Raw genomic sequence first — 21,720 nt, forward strand, 5'->3', positions numbered from 1 at the left:
TTGGAGCATCTTTAATGACATCATCTGACCAATAATATGAAATAATTCGTCATTTTCTACATCAGTGTTTGATTACTGAAGTAACCAGGAGACAGAAGAAGTTTCCAGAAGAAATCTGACCGTGTGTGAGTTTAATGAGCCTGCTGCTCTGTCTCCTGGGGGTACCATCTGGACCAATCTGGGAACAACAGAAGAAGCATTTTAAGAAATGATTGGTGACATGTGGGTCTGAACAAAGCTAACTGCTACGATGGGATAGCAGGCTCCACCCACTTCCTGCATGCTGTGTGAGCTCAGCCTCAGGACGCTGGTGTACAGTTACCCAGAGTTCAGCTGCTGCTAATTAACTGATACACAAAGGCCTTAGCACTGCAGCCATGACCTTTCTGGTCTTCAACCTGCCAGTTTGAGTCTAAACACCAAAGCTAGTCCTGTTCCCTCCCCACAAAAACACAAATGCCATCGCTCTGTGATCTGACAAAGTGATTGCTGAGGGTGATTCTGCACTTACAGCTGTAATTCAGGCACCCGACACTGTCATCTCTGTTTGATGAGTTCAGGTTTAAAAACAGACATCGGTAGATGTTTCATATGTTCAGTTTCTTTCTTTTTAACTGTAACCACTGAATGGTTATTTTCAACTCATTTGCAGTATTGGAAATTAAGACTTCTTCAACATAACCTTTTATAATCCACAGGCAGTACCTTTTCAGCCCCCGGGGGAGTCTAGCGCTAAAACATAGACGATATAAAAGATGAATGTTGTTACTGTGACGTCCTGTTCTGAAGTTAAGCGTTTTCACCATTTACAGTGTTTTGACGAGTGAGGGGAAGCTCTGACCTCTTTTCTGGCACTTAAAATGAGCAAAATTTCAAAAATGGACTTTCTGTTTTATTGCATATAACCTGCGATGACTGAGCTCATAAACCCATCAGGAAAATGTTTACAGAGCTCGGGGCTGGGGCTGTTTTTCCATAGGCTTGCAGAGGAACTCTTGAATCGGATCAAACTCGTGTTTGAACTTCAGTAAAAAGATGAACGACTTCCACTGCTGACGCTCCGTGTGTGTCCGTGTCCACGCCCTCACAGTGTGCGTGTTTGTTGATGTTACTCTATCACTCACACACACACGCACGCACACAGCACTGCTGCGTGTGTTGCTGTAAACACAGTTATCATGCTGGACATCAAACCACAGATGGACCACATCAACACAAACACACTCGGAGAGTTTGGACGACGTTCCTGGGGCAAAGCTGAGAAAAGACAGAGCGAGTGTGGGGGATTACACTGATGAAATACTGTAAACACTGAAAAACTGATGGAGAGAATAAACAGAGACAAACATGAAAAATCTATGAGATGAACTTTGATTTTGCCCGTCTCCATTGGCCAATGTCTGGAAGCCTGCCGAGAGGCAGCACCTGGAGGCTTTGAGCTGTAGCTGTACTTTATCCTGTGTCTGTGAGGAAGTTTAAAAAATGTAGGGTGCCAAGTATTCACAGCTTCGGGCTCACATTTTATGTCTTTAACGAATGATCTGAAAGTCTGGTCAGGTTTAATCTGAAAATCTGAACGTCACAAAACATCATCAAACACACTCCAACCCAAAGCCACAAAAGAGCAAAGACTAACACTGATTTAGTTTAGCTCACACACAGCACTGCAGCTCACTAATGACTCAGTCACACTAAGATAAACATGAGACAGTCACCTCCTGAAGACTAGTGAAAGTTGGTGTGTGCCCAGTCATTGCATGGAATATTTTCAAATCAAATCCCTTTTACTGTCACATCACAGTGCAAGCTTTACAAACAACAGAGGTGTGCAAAACACAAGAAACATAAGAAACAACAAAATATAAGAGCAGGAATGTGGGAATTTTAAGGATAAATATATGTACAAATATAAGAATTCACTCAGCAACCATTTGGAAGTAGTTGAATTGACCAACCTGGACTGACTGAGACAGACAGACTGACTCCATCTTAGTCCCTTTTTATCAGCGTGTCGATCAGCGTGTCATTATCCGGTCTTTCAGTGATGATGTATGAATCCTGCTTCCGGGTCCAAACTACTCTGCGTTTATTAAGGCTGTTGTGTTTTTAACATGTTTTAATGCTTTTTATTTTGTTCTATTGAATCTGAACAAGCCCCTAAAAACAGTCAGTGATCACTGTCGGCCTCTCTGTTCATTTTAAAGCTCAGTTTTTAAACCTTACGATGTAGCTACAGCCCAGCCCATGCAGCAGTATGTTAATGACTAACCTCGTATTGTGGATGGATTATCTCAGTTGTTCTCCTGACTGAAGTTTGGTCCGTTTACAGCATCCTGCCATGCGATTACATTTGTTCCTGACCATCGGGAACCCTCAAGTTAACTTTTATCGAGTGGAAAAAAGTTAGCGTTCATCTTCCAGCTTCAGTGAGTTTATGCTATGCTAACATAGCTGCGTAGCTAGCGATCACATAGCACATCATTATATACCAGCTAGCCCAACTTCAGTAACCCTACAAACGTCACTGCTGTTTAGTTTTCTCTCTTCTTTATGTTGGAAGTGATAACAGAGCTGTACGTTTGAATTCTTTCAGAAATCTCTCAGTCAGAACATGTTATATCATGTTTAGGTGGAAGCTAGCGAGCTAACTTCCTGCTAACTTCTAACTCTGTTAAACTTCATGAATTCTGTTTTCATGGATGCCTGGATGTTAAACTTTATTGTTACACCTGGTAAAGCAGCAACGCTGATGCAGACCTGGTCAAAGCACCAATTTGAAAGGCAACAAGATCACAAGTTCACCACACGTGGTTGCAGTAACTGTGGTTGTGCCGTTGCCTACATACACTATTTAGCACCCCTGTGTGAGTGTAACATTCACGGTCACTGGTGTCTTTACAGGTTTTAAGGAGGTTACCCACAGAACCTTTACGTCTAATGCAAAGCGCACATCTCCGTGTTTTTCAGTTATGGAAACTCGGTACATCTGCCCTCAGATAGGACTTCAAAACCAGGAGCTTTCTAAAAATGTTGCACTTATGATGTAAATGTGAAAAAAGAAGGAAGAAAACAACAATAGCATGTGTGGTTTCCTGCCACACCGCAGTGACCGTGACCGTCACCTCCAGCAACTCCCACAGCTCACACTCAGCTTGTTTTTTCCTGACCCGCAATCCGAATTTATCACTGAACAACAGATACGAGTGTGAGACGCAGCAAACCGCACATGCACAAACTCTCCCTGACAATTCAGCAGCTAATTTAGTCAGCTCCTGCTAGCCTGGTGGATTTACTTGAAGAAGTGTGATTAAAAGTAGCTGAAGAATCTGCCAGCCCCCACCCGTGGATGTGCAGACAGCCGTCATCGGGTTATTGGGATATGGAAGAAAAACTTCAAAACGTTAAGAGTCTCAGGAAGATTTTCTCCTCTTTATGGAGGCTTTTGTTGCTTTCTGTTTTGGTTACCCAGTTACAGTCCAGTTCCTGTAATAGACTTAAATTACCCGAACCCCACAAGGAATACATTATCCCCCACCTCGCTCTGTAATGTTAATCCTGTCCAAATGGAATGACATCCATGCTAGCAGCTCTGAGAAGTTGCTCTGAAATGTTAATATTTAGTTTATTTAGTAGAATTTCTATTGCTTTGGTTTGTATGTTTTGACAGATAACATCTCCCATGATTTCCTTTACATTCGTGTACTTCTCTGTTTTGATTGTTAGTCTGTATGTAAAGCGAGAGAGGCTGATGGGGGAAACAGCTGTTTGGACAGGGGGATTAACCTCTGACCCTATGATGTCACCACCTCCTCCCTTGTGTTTGTGTGTGTTGCTGTCCAGTCTTACCTCACTGCCTGTTTAAACATTCACACATCACCAGCAAAATATCCTGGGCACATATGTGTGTGTGTGTGTGTGTGTGTGTGTGTGTGTGTGTGTGTGTGTGTGTGTGTGTGTGTGTGTGTGTGTGTGTGCATGTTCCTGTCTAGCTATCTTTGTGAGGACCGAAATCTGCATTCTACTATACTTGTGAGAACCAACAGTCACTTGTGAGGACACACTCACCGGTCCTCACAAGTTTGAAAATGTGGTTTTAGTGTCAGGGTTACAATTAGGTTATGGTTAGGTTTAGGGTTAGGCATTCATTTTTAATGGTTAGGGTAAGGGGCTAGGGAAACCATTATGTCAATGAAGGCCCTCACTAAGATAGCTGAACGGGGCTGTGTGTGTGTGTGTGTGTGTGTGTGTGTGTGTGTGTGTGTGTGTGTGTGTGTGTGTGTGTGTGTGTGTGTGTTACTGATGTTGTGAGGACAAAGAGCTGTAGTCCACATACTGAGGACTTGACATCCTTATGACGACAAAAAGCAAAGCCCCCCCGTGACATAAGAGTTATATTGCTTGATTAAAACTTGGCTGAAAGTCACCATCAGGTTGGCTCTCCAACAAACTAAGTTACTATGATGTCCTCTGAAACACAGGGACGTGCAATGGGGCTATTTTTATGATCAATGAAAGCCATATGTCAGTGGTCACTCTTCTCCCTCTGCCCCTCTGATTCCTCTCCTTCTCTCCAGATGTAGCACTTGTTGCACAAATATCCAGAAAACCAGCAAACAGCCATCGGTATTCATCAACATGAAAATACGATGGCGCAAACTCTTCAAACCATCAATGAGGGTAAAATGAAAAAATGTGGAAAACCCTTTTCTAAACCAAGGCCTTTAAAGCATAAAACAGAGGTAGGCACAACTACATATCTGCAGGTGTACACCCCCCACCACCTCCTGCTCTGCAGAGGAGGATTTATGGTTTACTGACCTACAAATAGTCACAGACAGCTATCACTGTTAACCTTTACTGCAAGCAGACTGCCACTTCCTGAGTTTAGTGTTTGAGGCAGCAGCTCTTTCTAAGAAATTTAGGTATGGTGCTGAAAGTTGCCAGGGAAACACCTGGAAAGAAACCATGCTTGGTTAAAAAAAATAAAATCAAGAGCAAACACTTTCCACCCCTCAAGACAGCGTGGAGAGAATACAGGAATAAACAATAATGCTGAACTTTAAACGCCTTTTCTAGACTGGTGAGATGAAAACTGGTGATGTTAGCCATGTAGCAACAGCTTATTACGTGAGCGAACTGATACAATTTACTGCAAACAGACTCCTGGTCTCTTTTTCTAGTAGTTCAGAAAATATGGATGACTACAATCAAAGCATTGTCATTTTCTAATTTTGAGTCAGTCGCGCTCTGCAGGAATCTTGAGTATCTCATACAAAGGGCACCTGACTCTTGGGATCTGATAATCAGCAAATTGCACTTCTCTTACACAGACACCAGTGCAGCGTTCACGACCTTTGCCTTAATAGCAGAGCATCTGCCCAAAGAGCTTATTGCATAAACAGGCTAATCTCAAACTAGAAAACATCCAAGTATGAACTTAATTACCGTTTGGTATTCAAATGGAGAGCAGCCATCACCAGCACCATGCTCAGTTTCACCGAAAAGAAGAAAACAGGAAACATCGGGGTAACTTTGCACTGCTGGAGACAGTGAAGTCAATAAATGATGGTGCTGAACTTCTAATAATGTTTACACTGATAAAATGAAAGCTGATAATGCTTTTGCATCAGCAGCCTGAAGAGGGAGCCAATGAGCCATTTGTTAAGACTGAAAACAATCAATTTATGGGATTAGCTCAATCAAAGCTTCAAAACTAACTGCCAAACAGTTAAATTAATACTGTAAATACTGCATTTTCTCTTGGTGTAATACCGGCTCAGATGAGGCCTTAAGCTTGTTGGTAAAATGCTGCCCCCTGCTGGGGAAGGTTTTAAAAAGTGCTCAATTTAAATTCGCAGATTATCTGGTAACATGTAGCTTCCACTCCTGAGGGGTTTTAAAGGTCTGACTATGGAAAAGAATATTGAAATGTTTAATTTTCGATTAGTTTTGACCCTTTTCAGATCGTTCTGCTGTGAAATTTGGGATGAATTAAGATAAGCACTCATCTTATCTCAGTGTGAGTTTGACTTCCAGTTCGAAGCCTTTTTTGTGGGGCTTTTCTGATCGAAGCAGATTAAATATGAATCATGGTAATTGCGATACAATTACAGTTGGAAATAATGTAACAAGTGATTGGTGATTAGATAAACTGCTGGCTTGTGTTTCGACCCACTAATTAAGTTTAAATTAAACAGCGCTGGACGCTCTGTGCTTCCTGCGAGAGTCCTGAGCTGTTTGACAGCTCCGACTCGCTGCCAGCAGGAACGATTAACACTCACTGACCAGGGATCAGATCAGACTATACAACTATTCACTGGCTGGGCTTCAGCCTCCCAACTCTGCCAACCATCAAAGAGCTGCAGGTCACATGACTCAGCTGGAGCAGCTTCACACGTGAAGCCTCATTGAGAGCGTGAAGATCAAATGTTCAGTGCAGGAGTTATTATCTCTGACGGGCTGGAATTTTCTCGAGCTCATTCGCTATAAATTTTGGTGTAAATCTCAGGTTTGAGCCTCTCATGTTACCTCAGATTCAAGTCCAAGAGTCCAATATCCGACTTTAGCAAAGTAAATCTAGGCAGAGATCATCTGACAACACTTACAGTAATTCATAAAGAATGTCCAGATTCCTCAAACAAAGAAGAAGAAGAAAAAACCCCAGCAGCATTAAGATAATAAAACATTCCTCGCTATTTACGGGCAACAAAACACAAAAACGGATGATACTGCCAGCAGTGGTGGACTCGGCTGGGAGAGAAGAATTAAGCAGACCCATTAACAAAAGCTGCAGTTCCTTTAACATCCACAAGAGGCTGGTGTCAGCAGTGAGTCAGTCCCCACAGACTCCCATTCAAAACTTTACAGCAAAACTAAACATGTTTACAGCCTGATGCACAATCTGTTAGGTGTGTAGATAATTTTGCCTTCATCACAACTGTACACAAAAAAATGTTTTTATAGCTCACCTGTTTAAACTGTATTAAGGCTTAAAAGTTGTATTATTGGGGGCTCTTTGACTGACATGTGGCTGAGGCTGTTAGCGGTCTGCTCGGCTTCACCTCAGCTAACTGGAGTCCCTGAACTGGACCTTTGGACGTGTTTGTGCTGTCAGGGCCTTTGTTAATACTAATATGTGACCGATAACATGGCCGTTGTGAGGTTTATGGTACAAAGCTAATGTAGCCTTTGGTGATTCACATGTAACGTGAAGCAGGTCAAAAACAACCCGCAGTAAAACTGCTGGTTCGTGTTTGTTCGGTGAGTGCTTGTTTTTTAGCTACAGAGGATTCTGTGGGACATTTGGACGCTGCCCATTTTAAATAAGAACATATTAATGACTCAAATGCGTTTTCATGACGTTTTCAGGGACATGAACGGGAAATTCTGCGTCTCAATTATTTTCATAAATAAAGGTTGCGTGGTCTCACAGCACCATCTCGTGGTCTGAACTGGGATTACATCAAGACCAGGTGGCCCTAACTGGACTTCAGCTGATATCTCTTCAACACAATACACGGATGTCGTGGACATAAAAGTTTGCTCACATCCTGCTGATCGCTTCACATCACTTCATACTGGAAGCTTTACACCAACTTCCAGCAGGAATTTAAATTTGAAGCAGATTTAAGACAAGCTGCACAAACCTGCACGTGTGCATTATTTACTGCACGCAAACATGGCAGTGAACCTGACACTGTCCCTCTCTGTGACAGAGTTATTTATTCACATGCAGGTCTTTAAAGTTAAAGCTTCAACTCACAGACTCTGAAGCCTGGTCCGTGAGAGCCGTCTCTCCTTCCTCCTCCTTCGCCGCCGCTGTACAGTGTCGTCACGTTGCCTCTCTCGCAGTAGTTGACACATCGGTCCTGGCTACAGCGCACCTTGCAGATGGTCGGCGTGAACATCACCTGGATCGTCTCTACTCCTCCCCCTCCTCTCACTCCTCCTCCTGCTGTCTGTCCATCGGCTGGCAGAAGAGAGGTGAAGAAGAAGATGAAGGAGCAGGACAGTGACAGGAAACAGCAGAGTCGCCGCATGTCGAGTGTTTGGAGTCAAAGTTTGCGAGCGTGATGCATCGCCAAAAAACTCCCAAACCTCGGCGCTCTGGCTCTGCCCCGCTTTCTCTCTTTCTTGCTCTGTGGTGGAGTGCGAACGAGCGTCGCAGGAAAAAAGGAGGGAAGGAAGGAAGAAGAAAACACGTTTCCCCCCTCCCCTCTCCCAGTTCGGTTTTTCCCTAAACACTCCTGAGTGAGAGCGAGCGAGCAGGAGAGAGAGAGGGGAGAGAGATAATTGAAAGCAGTGTGCAGGACTGGGCTCCGATCCAAACAAAATGTTTAGCGGGGATCTGGTCCATCAGTCCACACTGAGAGAGCAAGCATTACTGTATCAATCTCTCTCCCCTCTTCACTCCTCCTCCTCTTCTTGCTTTATTGGCCTTTTCTTCGGTACAAACAGAGCCCCACTATCTCTGCACATAGTTTCATAACCCACTGCAGAACATTGGAGGACGTCACGGTGGTGATGCAACCCCGGTTTTGGGTTTCTGGGGGTCAAATTCACCAAAAGTTTTAAAGTGGCTCCATGGTGCAGAGTTTGAGGGAAAGCCTCAACTTTAAACCGACAGAATCCGATCATTTCCTCCACCTGTGAACGCAACACTGACCAACACTGACCTTTGACGCTGATACCATGCCAACGTGACCCAGCATTCAGTGTGTGTTTGCTCTGTGTTTTGTCTCCATCAGCCTCCAAAGGAGGCCCAACACATCCATACACAGTGTAAAAGATGGATGTCACATGACGAGCGTTTTTGCCGTCGCCATTTTGGTGTTTTGAAGCCAGATGTGTCAAACGAGGATTGGAGCTTCCATTGAAACTGCACCCCTGGTGTCACAATCCTCCCCTACTTTATGATTATTTGCTGACTTTTGCTGGAGTCAGCAAATTATTTTGCTTTCCTCTTTTCTATTGCTGGAGGTTTCTTCCTGTTTAAAAGGAGTTTTTCCTTCCCACTGTCGCCAAAGCGCTCGATCAAGGGGGTTGTCTTTGTACTATCGTAGGGTCTTTGCCTTACAATAAAAAATGCCTTGAGACAACTGTTGTTGTGATTTGGCGCTGTATAAATATAAGTATTGAAGTGCACACTAAGCAGTGCGACTGGTTGGTTATACTGGGAAACCAGTGGAAACAGTCTGTTTTATTTCAGCTGTGTTAAACTGTCTGAGAGAAACCAAAGAACAAATCAAACATGCAAACTTCATATGAGGGTGAGCTGTTCCACACACAACAAAGAAACTGCTTTGGACGAATAAGGGATCAAGTTGATCCTAAGGATCTATGTTTCTACCCTCCCTCTCTCTTTCTCTCTGAGCACTGAGGTCTGAGGGATATTTTCTGGAGATCTGATTGGTCAGTGGATCACGATTTCATGCCTGCTGATCTCTGATCAGCTTTAGAGCAGCTTCCATATCACTCCATACCATATCCATACCATATCACTCCATCAGAGCACTTCGCTCTCACACTGCAGACTTACTTGTTGTTCGTAGAGTATTTAAAAGTACAGGGTGGGCCATTTATATGGATACACCGTAACAACATGGGAGTGGTTGGAGATATTAAAGTCCTGTTTGTGGCACATTAGTATATGTGAGGGGGCAAACTCCTCAAGATGGGTGGTGACCATGGCTGTATCCCAATTCAGGGTCTGCAGCCTTAAAGTACGCATTTAAGGCCGATTACGTCACAGCGGCGTGCCGAAGGCTGTCCCAATTCAAAGGCTGCTCGAAATGCGGCCCTCAAATGCGTCCTTCATTTCCCTGAATTTTAAGGCTGTGGCAGTGTAGACTTCGTGGCCCAACATATCCCAGAATGCATAGCGCGGCGGTGGGTGTGGATAACTTTGCCAAAAAAAAACGCCGGGTGAGGGGCACCCGAAGAGTGAACTTTAAGTACTGAATATTACGTCACTTATTTATGTGCAAATGTTTAATAACGAAGAACATTAAACATTACTGTTGGCCACATGTCGGCAAAGTCATGTGACATTAGTGACGTTTGTACTAACTTGGTTTTAAAGCCTTTACTTTAAAATATACGCCGTTCAATAGCTGAGCTTAATCTTACAGAGAATGATCAAAGCTCATGTAGAAACAAACAAACAAGTGAACAAAAGATTTCATTTCATTTCTGTCAAACAAAGCTGTATGACACGTTTCCAGCTGTTAGTATCATGGTTGCTAGGCAACCTGGGCAGCGCAACGGAGGCTAGACCGTCCCATTTCACAAGCCTCGCACTTCCGGCCTTAGCGGTCTTTGAGTACGCGGCCCTTGAGGATCGTTGAGGCTGCAGACCCTGAATTGGGATACAGCCCATGGTGGCCATTTAGAAGTCGGCCATCTTGGATACAACTTTTGTTTTTTTTCAATAGGAAGAGGGCCATGTGACACATCAAACTTATTGGTAATGTCACAAGAAAAACAATGGTGTGCTTGGTTTCAACGTAACTTTATTCTTTCATGAGTTATTTACAAGTTTCTCTTTGTTCACAGCCATTGACATGTCAAAGAGGTTAACACGTGAGGAGCGGATCGAAATCGTGTTGATATCTGGTGAACACAGTAACCGGGTCATTGCAGCAGATTTCAATGCAAGACACCCTACGAGACCACCCATCTCCCATGCTACAGTCAGCAAACTGCTTGCTAAGTTTTGGGAAACTGGTTCAGTGTTGGATTTGCCAAAATGTGGACACAAGAAAACTGTCACTAATGAAGAAACATCAGTGGCTGTTCTAGCTTCATTCAGCAAGAGCCCACAGCGTAGCACTCACCGCATGTCACTGGAGAGTGGCATTAGTTGAACATCCCTTCGGCGGATATTAGCTACTCACAAATGGCACCCTTACAAACTCCAGCTACTGCAGCATCTCAGCGAGGATGAACCAGATCGGCGCGCAGAATTTGCAGAATGAACAAAACAAAAATTGGAACAGGACCCTCAGTTCACGCAGAAGATTTTGTTCAGTGATGAGGCAACTTTTATGTGAATGGTGAACAAACAAAACCACCGCTATTGGTCTGACACTAACCCACATTTGATGGATCCCTCCAAGACTGTTGGAACAACAAAAGTGATGGTTTGGTGTGGTATATGGGGCACAACGATAGTGGGTCCATTCTTCATCAATGGAAACCTCAAGGCCACTGGATATTTGAAATTGCTACATGATGATGTGTTTCCCTCTTTATGCACTGAAGCTGGCACGTTCCCTGAGTTTTTCCAGCAAGATGGTACACCACCACATTATGGGTGCCAGGTCCGAGCATTCCTAGATGAACAGTTTCCTGGAAAGTGGATTGGTTGTTGTGGGCCAGTTGAATGCCCCCCACGGTCTCCCGATCTGACCCCCTTAGACTTTTATCTTTGGGGTCATCTGAAGGCAATTGTCTATGGTGTGAACATACAAGATGTGCAGCACCTGAAACTACAGATACTGGATGCCTGTGCTGGCATTTCTCCTGCAGTGTTGCTATCAGTGTGTGAAGAGTGGGAGAAGAGGGTTGCGTTGACAATCCAACACAATGGGCAGCACATTGAACACATTTTATAAGTGTTCAGAAACTTGTAAATAACTCATGAAAGAATAAAGTTACGTTGAAACCAAGCACACCATTGTTTTTCTTGTGACATTACCAATAAGTCTGATGTGTCACATGGCCCTCTTCCTATTGAAAAAACAAAAGTTGTATCCAAGATGGCCGACTTCTAAATGGCCACCATGGTCACCCCCCATCTTGAGGAGTTTGCCCCCTCACATATACTAATGTGCCACAAACAGGACTTTAATATCACCAACCATTCCCATGTTATGACGGTGTATCCATATAAATGGCCCACCCTGTAGAATGGGAGGCAGAGCCTTTTCGTCAGATCAGCGATACACGGCTGCTCATAGGGGGCCGTCTGATTGTTGGGTCTTTGCCTCACAGTATAAAGCACTTTGAGATGAATATTATTGAGGTTCTGTGCTGTATAAATAAAACTGAACCACTGTTGGACTTCACAGGGTGACACTGCGCACTCCAAACCGGCCCCGTGTCACTGAACCAGTAACGGGGGCCCCAGCAGAGGTGAGGCTGTTGCTCTGGCTGGAATAGAGGCTGGTTGTTCCTGTGGGTGTTTTCCTATGAGCTCATGTCCTGACTGACAGACGGAGAGCTGCTGTAAGGCAGAAACAAAACAAGCAATATTATTATTGTTATTACAGCACCACCAGTTTCTTAAGGCTCCGCTCTCACCGCAGGAGTCAGCTTTCACAAATGCTCATAATGATCTGCTCTGTCACAGTTTAAGGAAACGGGAGCTGATGGCCGGCGTTTCATGCCAGCGGGAGCTGCAGGTTTTATTCCTTTTAAAAAGTGAACAACAAAGGTGTGCAAAGGAGGATTTTGCAGCTCACCAACAGGTGCCAGCTAATATTTTTGTTAATGGTACATAACAAAACTCATAAACTCAGTTTTTTTGGACCTGGGTTTGTTTTTATGTTGTCAGCTGTTTTTTTTAACTGATAATCTGACAACGATGGACAAACACACAAAAATTATGGATGCATGTGTTCCAGTCATCCTTAATAAAAGGACTCAGGTCAAGCCAAACTGGAAACATCTCAGAACCAGCTTCCACCAGAGCTATGAGAAAGCCTCCATCTGCAGCTTTCAGCCGTTCCTGCATGAACCGGGTTCTCCCCAAAGCAGAACAAAGACAGGAACTGTTTACAGGTCTAATCACGGCGATCAGGCCCAGACTCTGACACCGCATTAACGCTGTCCTTATCTGAAGCGCACAATGAAAACATGGCTTCCAGCTCCATTAACACATGGTGGGTGGAAACAAACAGCGCATTCCTGCAGCGCATGGCTGATAGACACGCACCTTTTATCCATCAGCACCAACATATCGGCTCCGCTCAGGTTATTAGAGAAAATAATGATCCACACGTAGTGGTATGTGAGGCAAATACACGGTTACTCTTACTGTGCCCAAACATGATCGGGCACGTTAAGAGCGCTGTGATATCTGTAACACCACACCAGAATTTTCACTTTTTTTTTTAATTTTTTTGGCATTTTAGCCTTTATTGGATAGAGAGAGGCAGGAAAACAGGGAAAGAGAGAGAGGAAGACATGCAGCAAAGGGTCGGACTGAAACCCAGGCCACTACATGCAGCACATAGTTGCCCGCTCACCCACTGAGCTAATCTGGCACCCTTTTTATATGAAATTATATGAAAAAGCCAATATGGCAACCTTAGAGTGCAAAGGGTGCATCATAAAGAGTTGTTTGTATTTTACTTTAATTTATTTCAGAGTCAACCTCGACCTTTGGTTATTGTCTCATCAGCATCAGGTCCAGTATTGGACACAATTTTGTCTTTTGTGCTATTTTATCAAACTTTGGCCCATTCTTGATTTCTTCGTTTTTTTGCTTATTTCTCACACTTAAAGTTACAGTGTGTAAAATCTCACCACTAGATGTCAGCAGATTGCAGTTATGTTTTCTTGCACTCCCACTGTAGCATAATCCTAGCTACAATGGCTGCTGTAGGACAAAAAGCTCCCATTCATCTGTACTGAGTGTAGGCTGTCAGTCCGCTGCTTACCTCAGCTGTTAGTATGTGTCCACGTCTACGTACTCTGGATATGAGTCGATTTGAGCCGGTGACGCTCACGTCTGTCTGATGACAGTGTCACTAAAGCTAGTTGTTGAGTATACCCTGAACTTTTCTGTCTTTTCTGTATTAATTATACATGTGATTAACAAACTATTTAATTTTTTTTTATCAAGTTGGTTCCATTAATTGTTGAAACATTAAATACATTAATAAATAATTCAATCAATTTATTTTTGCACTCATGGCCCTCAGTGTTTATTTTTGCTGCTGTTAGCTGCCATTAGCTGCAGTTAACTCCTGTTTGCCTCTGTTCTCTTTCTCTTTGATCCCTAGCTGGCGTTGGGTCTGGATCGACTCCTAAGCCCATACACTGCTGTGGGTGCCAATGGTTGTAGAATTTCCTTCACAACTCGTTGCCATGCATGGCGATCGTTGGCGATTGTCCTGACCTCATCAAGATTTATTCTGCCCCTGATGTCATCTTCGACCTGTTTTAGCCATGTTTTCTTCGGTGCCGTTCGGTGGATTCTCTACTGGGTGGGTCGTTTACGCCAGAGGAGTTGATGTGGTAGTCTCCTCCCATCCATTCAACACACATGGCCAAACCATCGCAATCAGCGTTTTTGAATTTGCCCCTCAATTGGCGGTTGGTTGTCGCATCTCCGTCAGATGTCCTTGTTTCGAAGGCGGCCTTGAAGTGATACTCGTAATATCTGTCGAAGGCAGCGTATCTGGAAAACTTCAAGTTTGTTGAGGTCTGCTTTGAGCACCGTCCACGTTTCAGATCCATAGAGTAAAATCAGCAGGATCAGCGTCCGGAAGAGGCAGATTTTGGTCAAGATGGAAATATTGGTTCACTTCCACAAGCACCACTTTAGAGAAGTGAATGCTGCAGTTGCTTGAGCTATTCGACTGTGGATCTCTGCTGTGGACGCGACCTTCCTTTGCTTGATCAGTGAGCCCAGGTATTTGAACTGCTGGACTTGCTCTATTTGGATACCGTTGAGGTAGACGTTGGCAGGCAACCCATCTGTTGTCAACACCTTCGTCTTGTCAGTATTTATCTTCAAGCCATATGACTCGGCGGCGCGTGCGATCTTATATTGAACGTCCGTGGCTTCGGCGTCATCCTCAGCCAACACACTGCTGTCATTTGCAAACATGGGATCTGTCACGGTGGCATTTTCATCAAACTGGACTCCGTGTCTGCCCCTGAAGACTTTCCTCATGATGGTGTTGACTACGATGTTGAAGAGCAGCGGTGAGGCGACGTCTCCCTGGCAGACTCCAGTGCGGATGGTGAATTTAGTCGACATTTCATTACAGATGCATATTTGGCTCAATTATCCATTGTAATTTTCCTGCAGGAGCTTAATGACTTTTGGTGGGATGTGCTCTGTCTCCAGCGCCATCCAAATTGCTGACCAATCGATGCAGATCGATGCGGATCGAAAGTCAATAAAGACGATGACCATCCGTTTCCCACATCGAATTCGCTCTTCCATCACCTGGCGAATGCTGAATATCTGGTCACAGCACCCACGGTAAGGTCTGAAGCCGTCTTGCTCCTCACGGCTCGTTTGTTGGCAATGTTTCTGCAGGCGTGACTGAATTACTTTCATGAAGACTTTTACAATGATCAAGAGCAGACTGATGGCCTCGATAGTTTTGGCATTCTCGGTTGTCGCCTTTCTTCAAATTCAAATTCAAATTTTATTTGTCACGTACACAGTCATACACAGTACGATATGTAGTGAAATGCTTGGACAACTGCTCGTGACCTAAAGAAAACAAAAAAGGAAAAGGCTATGAATAAGATAGGAAATAAATATGAAAAATTAAAAAGGGTAAATTTAACTAGGAAGGAATAAAATATAAATTGAGGTTAAAAATGAAATAACTGTACAACACAAATTAGAATGAAGGGTAAATTTAACTGGGAAAGAATAAGATAAAATATATAAATTAAAGTTGAAAATAAAATAACTGTACAACAAAATACACAATACACAATATAGAACTATATAAGAATGTATGAAGAAATATAAATAAATATATACACAATAACAGCAGCTGTACAAGTATTAACTGGAAATGAAGAATGTAGTGACCAGTGTTGTGCAATCCACATTATGTCTTGTGCAGTGCAAATATGCTTAAAGTGATTTAAGTGATGAAGTGAAAACAATGTCCAGAATGTCCAGTGTGTGTGTAAGAACTATATGTGTGGGTCAGTACTGTGTGGTGGTGTGATTGAGAGACCGTATCGCCTGCGGGAAGAAGCTCCTCCTCAGTCTCTCTGTGTTGGTCTTCAGGGAGCGGAATCGCTTTCCTGACCTCTTGAAGACTGGGATAATGATGGCTTTCTTCCATGTTCTCTGAATCGTCTCCGTGAGCCAGATGTTTTGTAGAAGAAGGTGCACTCCTCGGAGAAGAACATCACTGCCAGCCGTAATCGATTCCACGGTGATTGCATCCACACCAGGTGCTTTACCAGTGTTCAAAGTCCGGATGGCCGTCTTCACCTCTGCCAGGGTCGGTTCATCATTCGACACCGGGGTCTCTGGTGCATCGATGGGTGGCGGTTCTGCTGGTGGTCCTTGTGGCGGGTCGTGATTGTACAGTGTCTCGAAGAACTCCTTCCAACGCTGTAGCCGCTCAGTCGATGGTCGTACGAAGGTGCCATTGGCCTTTCGGATGTTGTCGTTTGTTGATTTGGTTTTTCCACTCAGGCGTCGGAGCGTTCGATAGTTTGCCTCTGTTAGCTGCTGTTAGCCTCTGGATGTAACTTTTTGGACTCCGATGCTTGTTTATCAGAGAGAAAATTTGATTTTTAGGACACTTGAGCCCCACATTAGCTGACGTAATGTTAGCTTGTGACCAGCTGTTGTTGTTTAGCCAGGTTGTCAGCTGTCTGGAGACGGGAGGTGCTGACAGTAAATAATTGCAACAATAATTGCAACGGGAATAAATAAACATGTTTATGTAAATTTTTGGATGTTAAAGCCCTGACTTCATTAGAAGGCTAGAGGTGAGGAGGAAGACGATGAGGTGGAAGGAGGAAGGAGAGAGAGCAGTGCATGAGCTGCAGAAAGATATAATCAGAAAGAAATTTTGAAAATATACACATAGAATGTTAAATGGCCATAAATAGTTTGAAAGAGCTTCTTGCAATCTGTGAATTAAAAGTAATTTTACTAATTCTAATTTTATGAGAATACATCAATTCACTGGAAGACGCAGTTATGCACTACACAAAGTACATCTATCAGTACAGTATTCTCTTGTTTACTGCACTGTTTTCAGACCATCAAACACATTTTAATAATAGACAGAGATACCTGAATATATACAAAACGTAGTTTTCAAACAATAACTTCATGTATTAAAGGGGGAAAAAAAACTCTATCCTTTCCAAAGAGTAAAGTTAATAAATTCCCAACTTAACAACGGCGGCAGTTACTTTTTCACACAGGGCTTTAAGGAGATTTTATCCCTTCATAAACAAAATTATCATTAAAAAACTGCATTTTGTATTTACCTGGGTTAGCTTTATCTAATATTAAAACTGTTTGACAATATGAAACATGTAAGTGTAAAAAAACATTCAAATAACTGACATCACTGACCTGTCAGGGTGTTGAAATGGACGCTGTACTGCCCCTTCTGGGTGTGGAACGTCTTCACACTTGTTTTCAGCGAGGAGGATGAGGAAGCATTAAAAGGGGAGGTTGCACTGTGAACTTTATTCCTCTCCCTCTCAATGTGCTTCATCAGCAGGGCGGCCATCTTGTCACCTCTTCCTCCCTGTGACAGAGTCTTTCTCAGCAGCACTGCCTGGACCTCTCTCAGGCTGTTACATACATTATATAACAGTGAACACATAATATGTAGTCAATAAACACAAAAAATACATAAACAAAAAATTTACTTTAAATATACACAAAAAAAAACTATCATTTACAATGTAAGAATATATGATTACAATTTTACCATCAGACTAAATAACACTAACAGCTGAAGAGTAATAACACTAACAGCTGAAGAGTAATAGCACTAAAAGCTGAAGAGTAATAGCACTAAAAGCTGAACAGTAATAGCACTAAAAGCTGAACAGGAATAACACTAACAGCTGAACAGGAATAACACTAACAGCTGACAGCTTCTGTTAACCACAAGCTGGAGAAATTTACATCATACTGGGAAAACTGGGTCAAATATATCACACCTCATAGGCCAGATTTTATTTTTACAAACCAATAACTGTGATGTATGAGAGTATATATTTATAGGATCACCCCCTACCAACACATCCGTTTTTTTTCTTTTTTTTTTTTTTTTTTTTTTTTTTTGTTTTGTTGTTGTTTTTTGTTTGTTTTTTTGGGTTTTTTTTGCTTTGTTTGTTGGTTTTGTTTGTTTTCTTATTTCGGATTATGTGATTGTTTCAATTGCTTCTATAGTTGTAAATATTCTCTCTTTATGACTTGGATGTAAATTAAAATACTATTTTGGTATCTCAGGCAGATAACCTAAGCAAGAAGTATGCTTACATGATGTACATACTGTGAATGCCTGTTTTTGAAACCTTAATAAAAAAATATAAATCAAAAAAAAAAAAAACACTAACAGCTGAAAAAGAATAACACTAACAGCTGAACAGCAATAACACTAGCAGCTGAACAGGAATAACACTAACAGCTGAACAGGAATAACACTAACAGCTGAAAAAGAATAACACTAACAGCTGAAAAAGAATAACACTAACAGCTGAACAGGAATAACACTAACAGCTGAAAAAGAATAACACTAACAGCTGAACAGGAATAACACTAACAGCTGAAAAAGAATAACACTAACAGCTGAACAGTAATAACACTAACAGCTGAACAGCAATAACACTAGCAGCTGAACAGGAATAACACTAACAGCTGAACAGGAATAACACTAACAGCTGAACAGGAATAACACTAACAGCTGAACAGTAATAACACTGACAGCTGAACACTAATAACACTGACAGCTGAACACTAACAGCTGAACAGCAATAACACTAACAGCTGAACAGCAATAACACTAACAGCTGAACAGTAATAATACTAACAGCTGAACAGTAATGGCACTACAAGCTGAACAGTAATAACAGATAACAGATAGCTAATTAGATAAGTTCATTTAATAGTAAGTTAATAGTAAGTTATTAAGTTAATCTTTTATAACTTTAATTGTAGGTAGCATCTTTTAAAATAATTTTATTCATATTTACTATCTTTCTAAAACTTCAGCCACTGTTAGCATGTTTTTAGAGAGGTTTTGCAGACACGTGACCACTTAGTGCTTGTCAGCCATTTTGCGTGTGTAACAATCTTGACACCTGAAGTTAGTGAAACACATACCAAATATTATGCAGATCAGATAAACTATGGCAACTATGAGTAAACAAGTGTTGGTGTGAAGTCCCTGGCACTTTCCCGGACTTCATGCCACATGATTTATATCATTATGTTATCAACGACCCCTCAAATTATACTGGAGAAGATCTGAAGCCCAACAAAATTTTGCACGCTTACTAGTATTTTGTGTCAAGATAGGTAACAAACATCAGTCACTGGACTCTGCCTGGAATTGCAGTCACTTGAATGAGTGGACCACGGTCACTGATCACTGCTTAGACATTTACTTGATTTTTTATGACATTTTGACATGTCTCTGTGTATTATTCCTTACACTGTCGACGAGTCAGCCTCGCTGATTGATGACAGTGACACTGAGGTAAATTGTTGATGAGAACTGTTGTAATTTTCTGTCAGTAAGCACTGCTGTTTTTGCCTGTTAGCTGCTGTTAGCACCTGTTTGCCGTTGTTACTGAAAACCTTTGTGAAGTGGCTCTAACTTGGGCACATTCCCACTTAGCTAAAAACTCTCATTTGATGTGAGAATATAATTAAGCTGTTTTTCAAACGAAAAGTACTTTTAGGATGCTGGAGCCTAATTTTAGCTGGCATGATGTTAGCTTGTAAAATTATGTTGTTGTTCAGCTGGCCAGGTACTGAGGGCAACGTGTCTGATATATTTTTAGTCTTCTTTTATCACAACCAGCAGGAAAGTGATAAAAAAGATTCTCTTTCTGTCGCTGACAGCAGAATATAGGTGTTGGGAAAAAAAAATAGCATTGATAATTTCTATGTAAACAATGTTACTGGGTATGATCCGGTCATCATGTCCAATCTGCACATGATGTCACAGGCAAATCTTCTATAACTTTAGTTCTTGCTACCATTTTTCTTTATAACTTTAACCATAGTTAGCATTTATCTGTGATCCTTAGCCATTCTTAGTATAGTTCCTTAACTTTAGCTGTTTAGCAATTATGTAGCAAATGTACTTTTTATGCACTATCTTTATGGCATCCATAACGTCTAAAAACACAGGAAAACACTTAAGTCAGAAGACCAACTTCACAACTAGGGAAATGTAACCCTCTAAGAAATCTTTTTATGCAATGATTTGCTGTAAATTAAAAAAAAAAAAACTGTTTTCACAGGAAATCAAACAGAATGTCAGTTACAGATTATACATCTGACCCAGTGTAGCTCCAGTGTTATGCTTTCCTAGGGCAGTAAACTGAGAGAATGATTTCAAGTAGCCATAAATAGAGTGATAGAAAACAGTGGTGCAGCAGCAGCAGAGTGAACAAACAGCACAGATTAATCTGCTGGAGCTGATAACCACAGAGACGCCCTACAGTCTGATGCAAAGTTTATTTTTCATTCCTGAACTTAAATGTTACAGCTGCCGCTTTGTCGCTTTTTATGAGCCACAAAAAGCACAGTACAGACAAAACCGGCTCTAGATTTAGAGCTCTGCAGAGATCTGAAAAGCCTGTTCCAAACATGCAGCTTCTGAACATTATTTCAACTAGAAGAAAAGATATAACTTTAACCAGTTTAACCCTCTGGGGGGGGGGGGGGGGGGGGGGGGGGGTCAAACTTCTTCCAACCAAAGACTCTGTAAATACTCGAGAACTCCCACTTTCTGGAGTTCCTGTCCATAGGATGTGCTTTCAAGCTTGTATGGACTGAATAAGGAGCTAATAATTTAAATTTTGTGGGGTTAACCTTTTACTTCATCATGCTTTTAGTTTAGACACGTGAATCAGTGCTGGATTTATTAAAAGTAAAACGAATTGCTGTAAATTCAAAAAGCTGTACTTTCAAGATTGTTAGTTAGACCAACGGGTTTTTGAAGCGTAGCCTGTAAAGGTGAGTGCATGCTCAAAATGATGAGTTAACATCGTTTGGTAAGTGACACGATGTTGACAATATTGATCCGATCCTTACTCAAAATCCTGGATCAGATATCAGCAACCAGGTCTATCACGTCTGAGTCCGTGTTGTTCTGAGTTTACTTCATCAGAAATGCTGAATATTTTTTTTAACAACTCATTCATTTCACACTGCATCAGTACAAAGGTACCAACAGACACCTGACGGTAAGGTGTTGGTAAAAACCTTCCTCATCAAGAGGAAGTTTCTCAAGCCGTCCTCAGGATGATGTCAGCTTAAGACACTGAAACAACACCGAACACCGACCTGATCTTAATGCAGGTTTGATGTGCAGCTAGAAAAAAACTTTAGGTTTTTGTTGATAAATAAGTGTTGATGAATTATTAAATCCTTGTTTAGTCATACTGAAATTATCAGCAGATACCCAAAGCCATGATTTCAAACCAGAGAAGGAAAGAGATGAATTGCTGACACTCTGTCCCAGATCAGAGGGGTTCGGTGTTTATCCAAAATCTACACAAACTCAGAGGCATCCTTAGCAACCCTCTTGTTGTTGTGATGAAAAAGGTCTTTACTGTGAAAAACTTCTGTTTAATCTGCAGCAGACAGAACATAAAACATTCTCCCACAGCCTGTAGGGACCATGGCTCTAACCTTTGACCTCCACCACCTGACCTATGACTCAAGGGTTGTGCTGACTTTCAGTTTGTGAATCTGGATTTCAGCAGAGGTCAGACTCTCCGGAGAAGTGAAAGCTCAGG

General features: G+C 42.1%; 1 protein-coding gene across 1 annotated transcript in view; it reads right to left on the reverse strand.

The window, feature by feature from the left end:
- The window catches only part of LOC120738423 (latent-transforming growth factor beta-binding protein 4-like), a 58,888-nt gene that overhangs the window by 27,244 nt on the left and 9,924 nt on the right, over window positions 1-21,720 (reverse strand). The window contains exons 4-5 of the mRNA XM_040039642.1: window positions 17,306-17,529; window positions 7,763-7,969 (exon numbers count right to left, since the gene is read on the reverse strand). Of these exons, the coding sequence (XP_039895576.1) occupies window positions 7,763-7,969; window positions 17,306-17,529 (431 nt within the window). The remainder of the gene's footprint in view (window positions 1-7,762; window positions 7,970-17,305; window positions 17,530-21,720) is intronic.

This window comes from Simochromis diagramma, unplaced genomic scaffold (assembly GCF_900408965.1).
Source record: "Simochromis diagramma unplaced genomic scaffold, fSimDia1.1 OVJJ01000031.1, whole genome shotgun sequence".
Lineage (NCBI taxonomy): Eukaryota > Metazoa > Chordata > Actinopteri > Cichliformes > Cichlidae > Simochromis > Simochromis diagramma.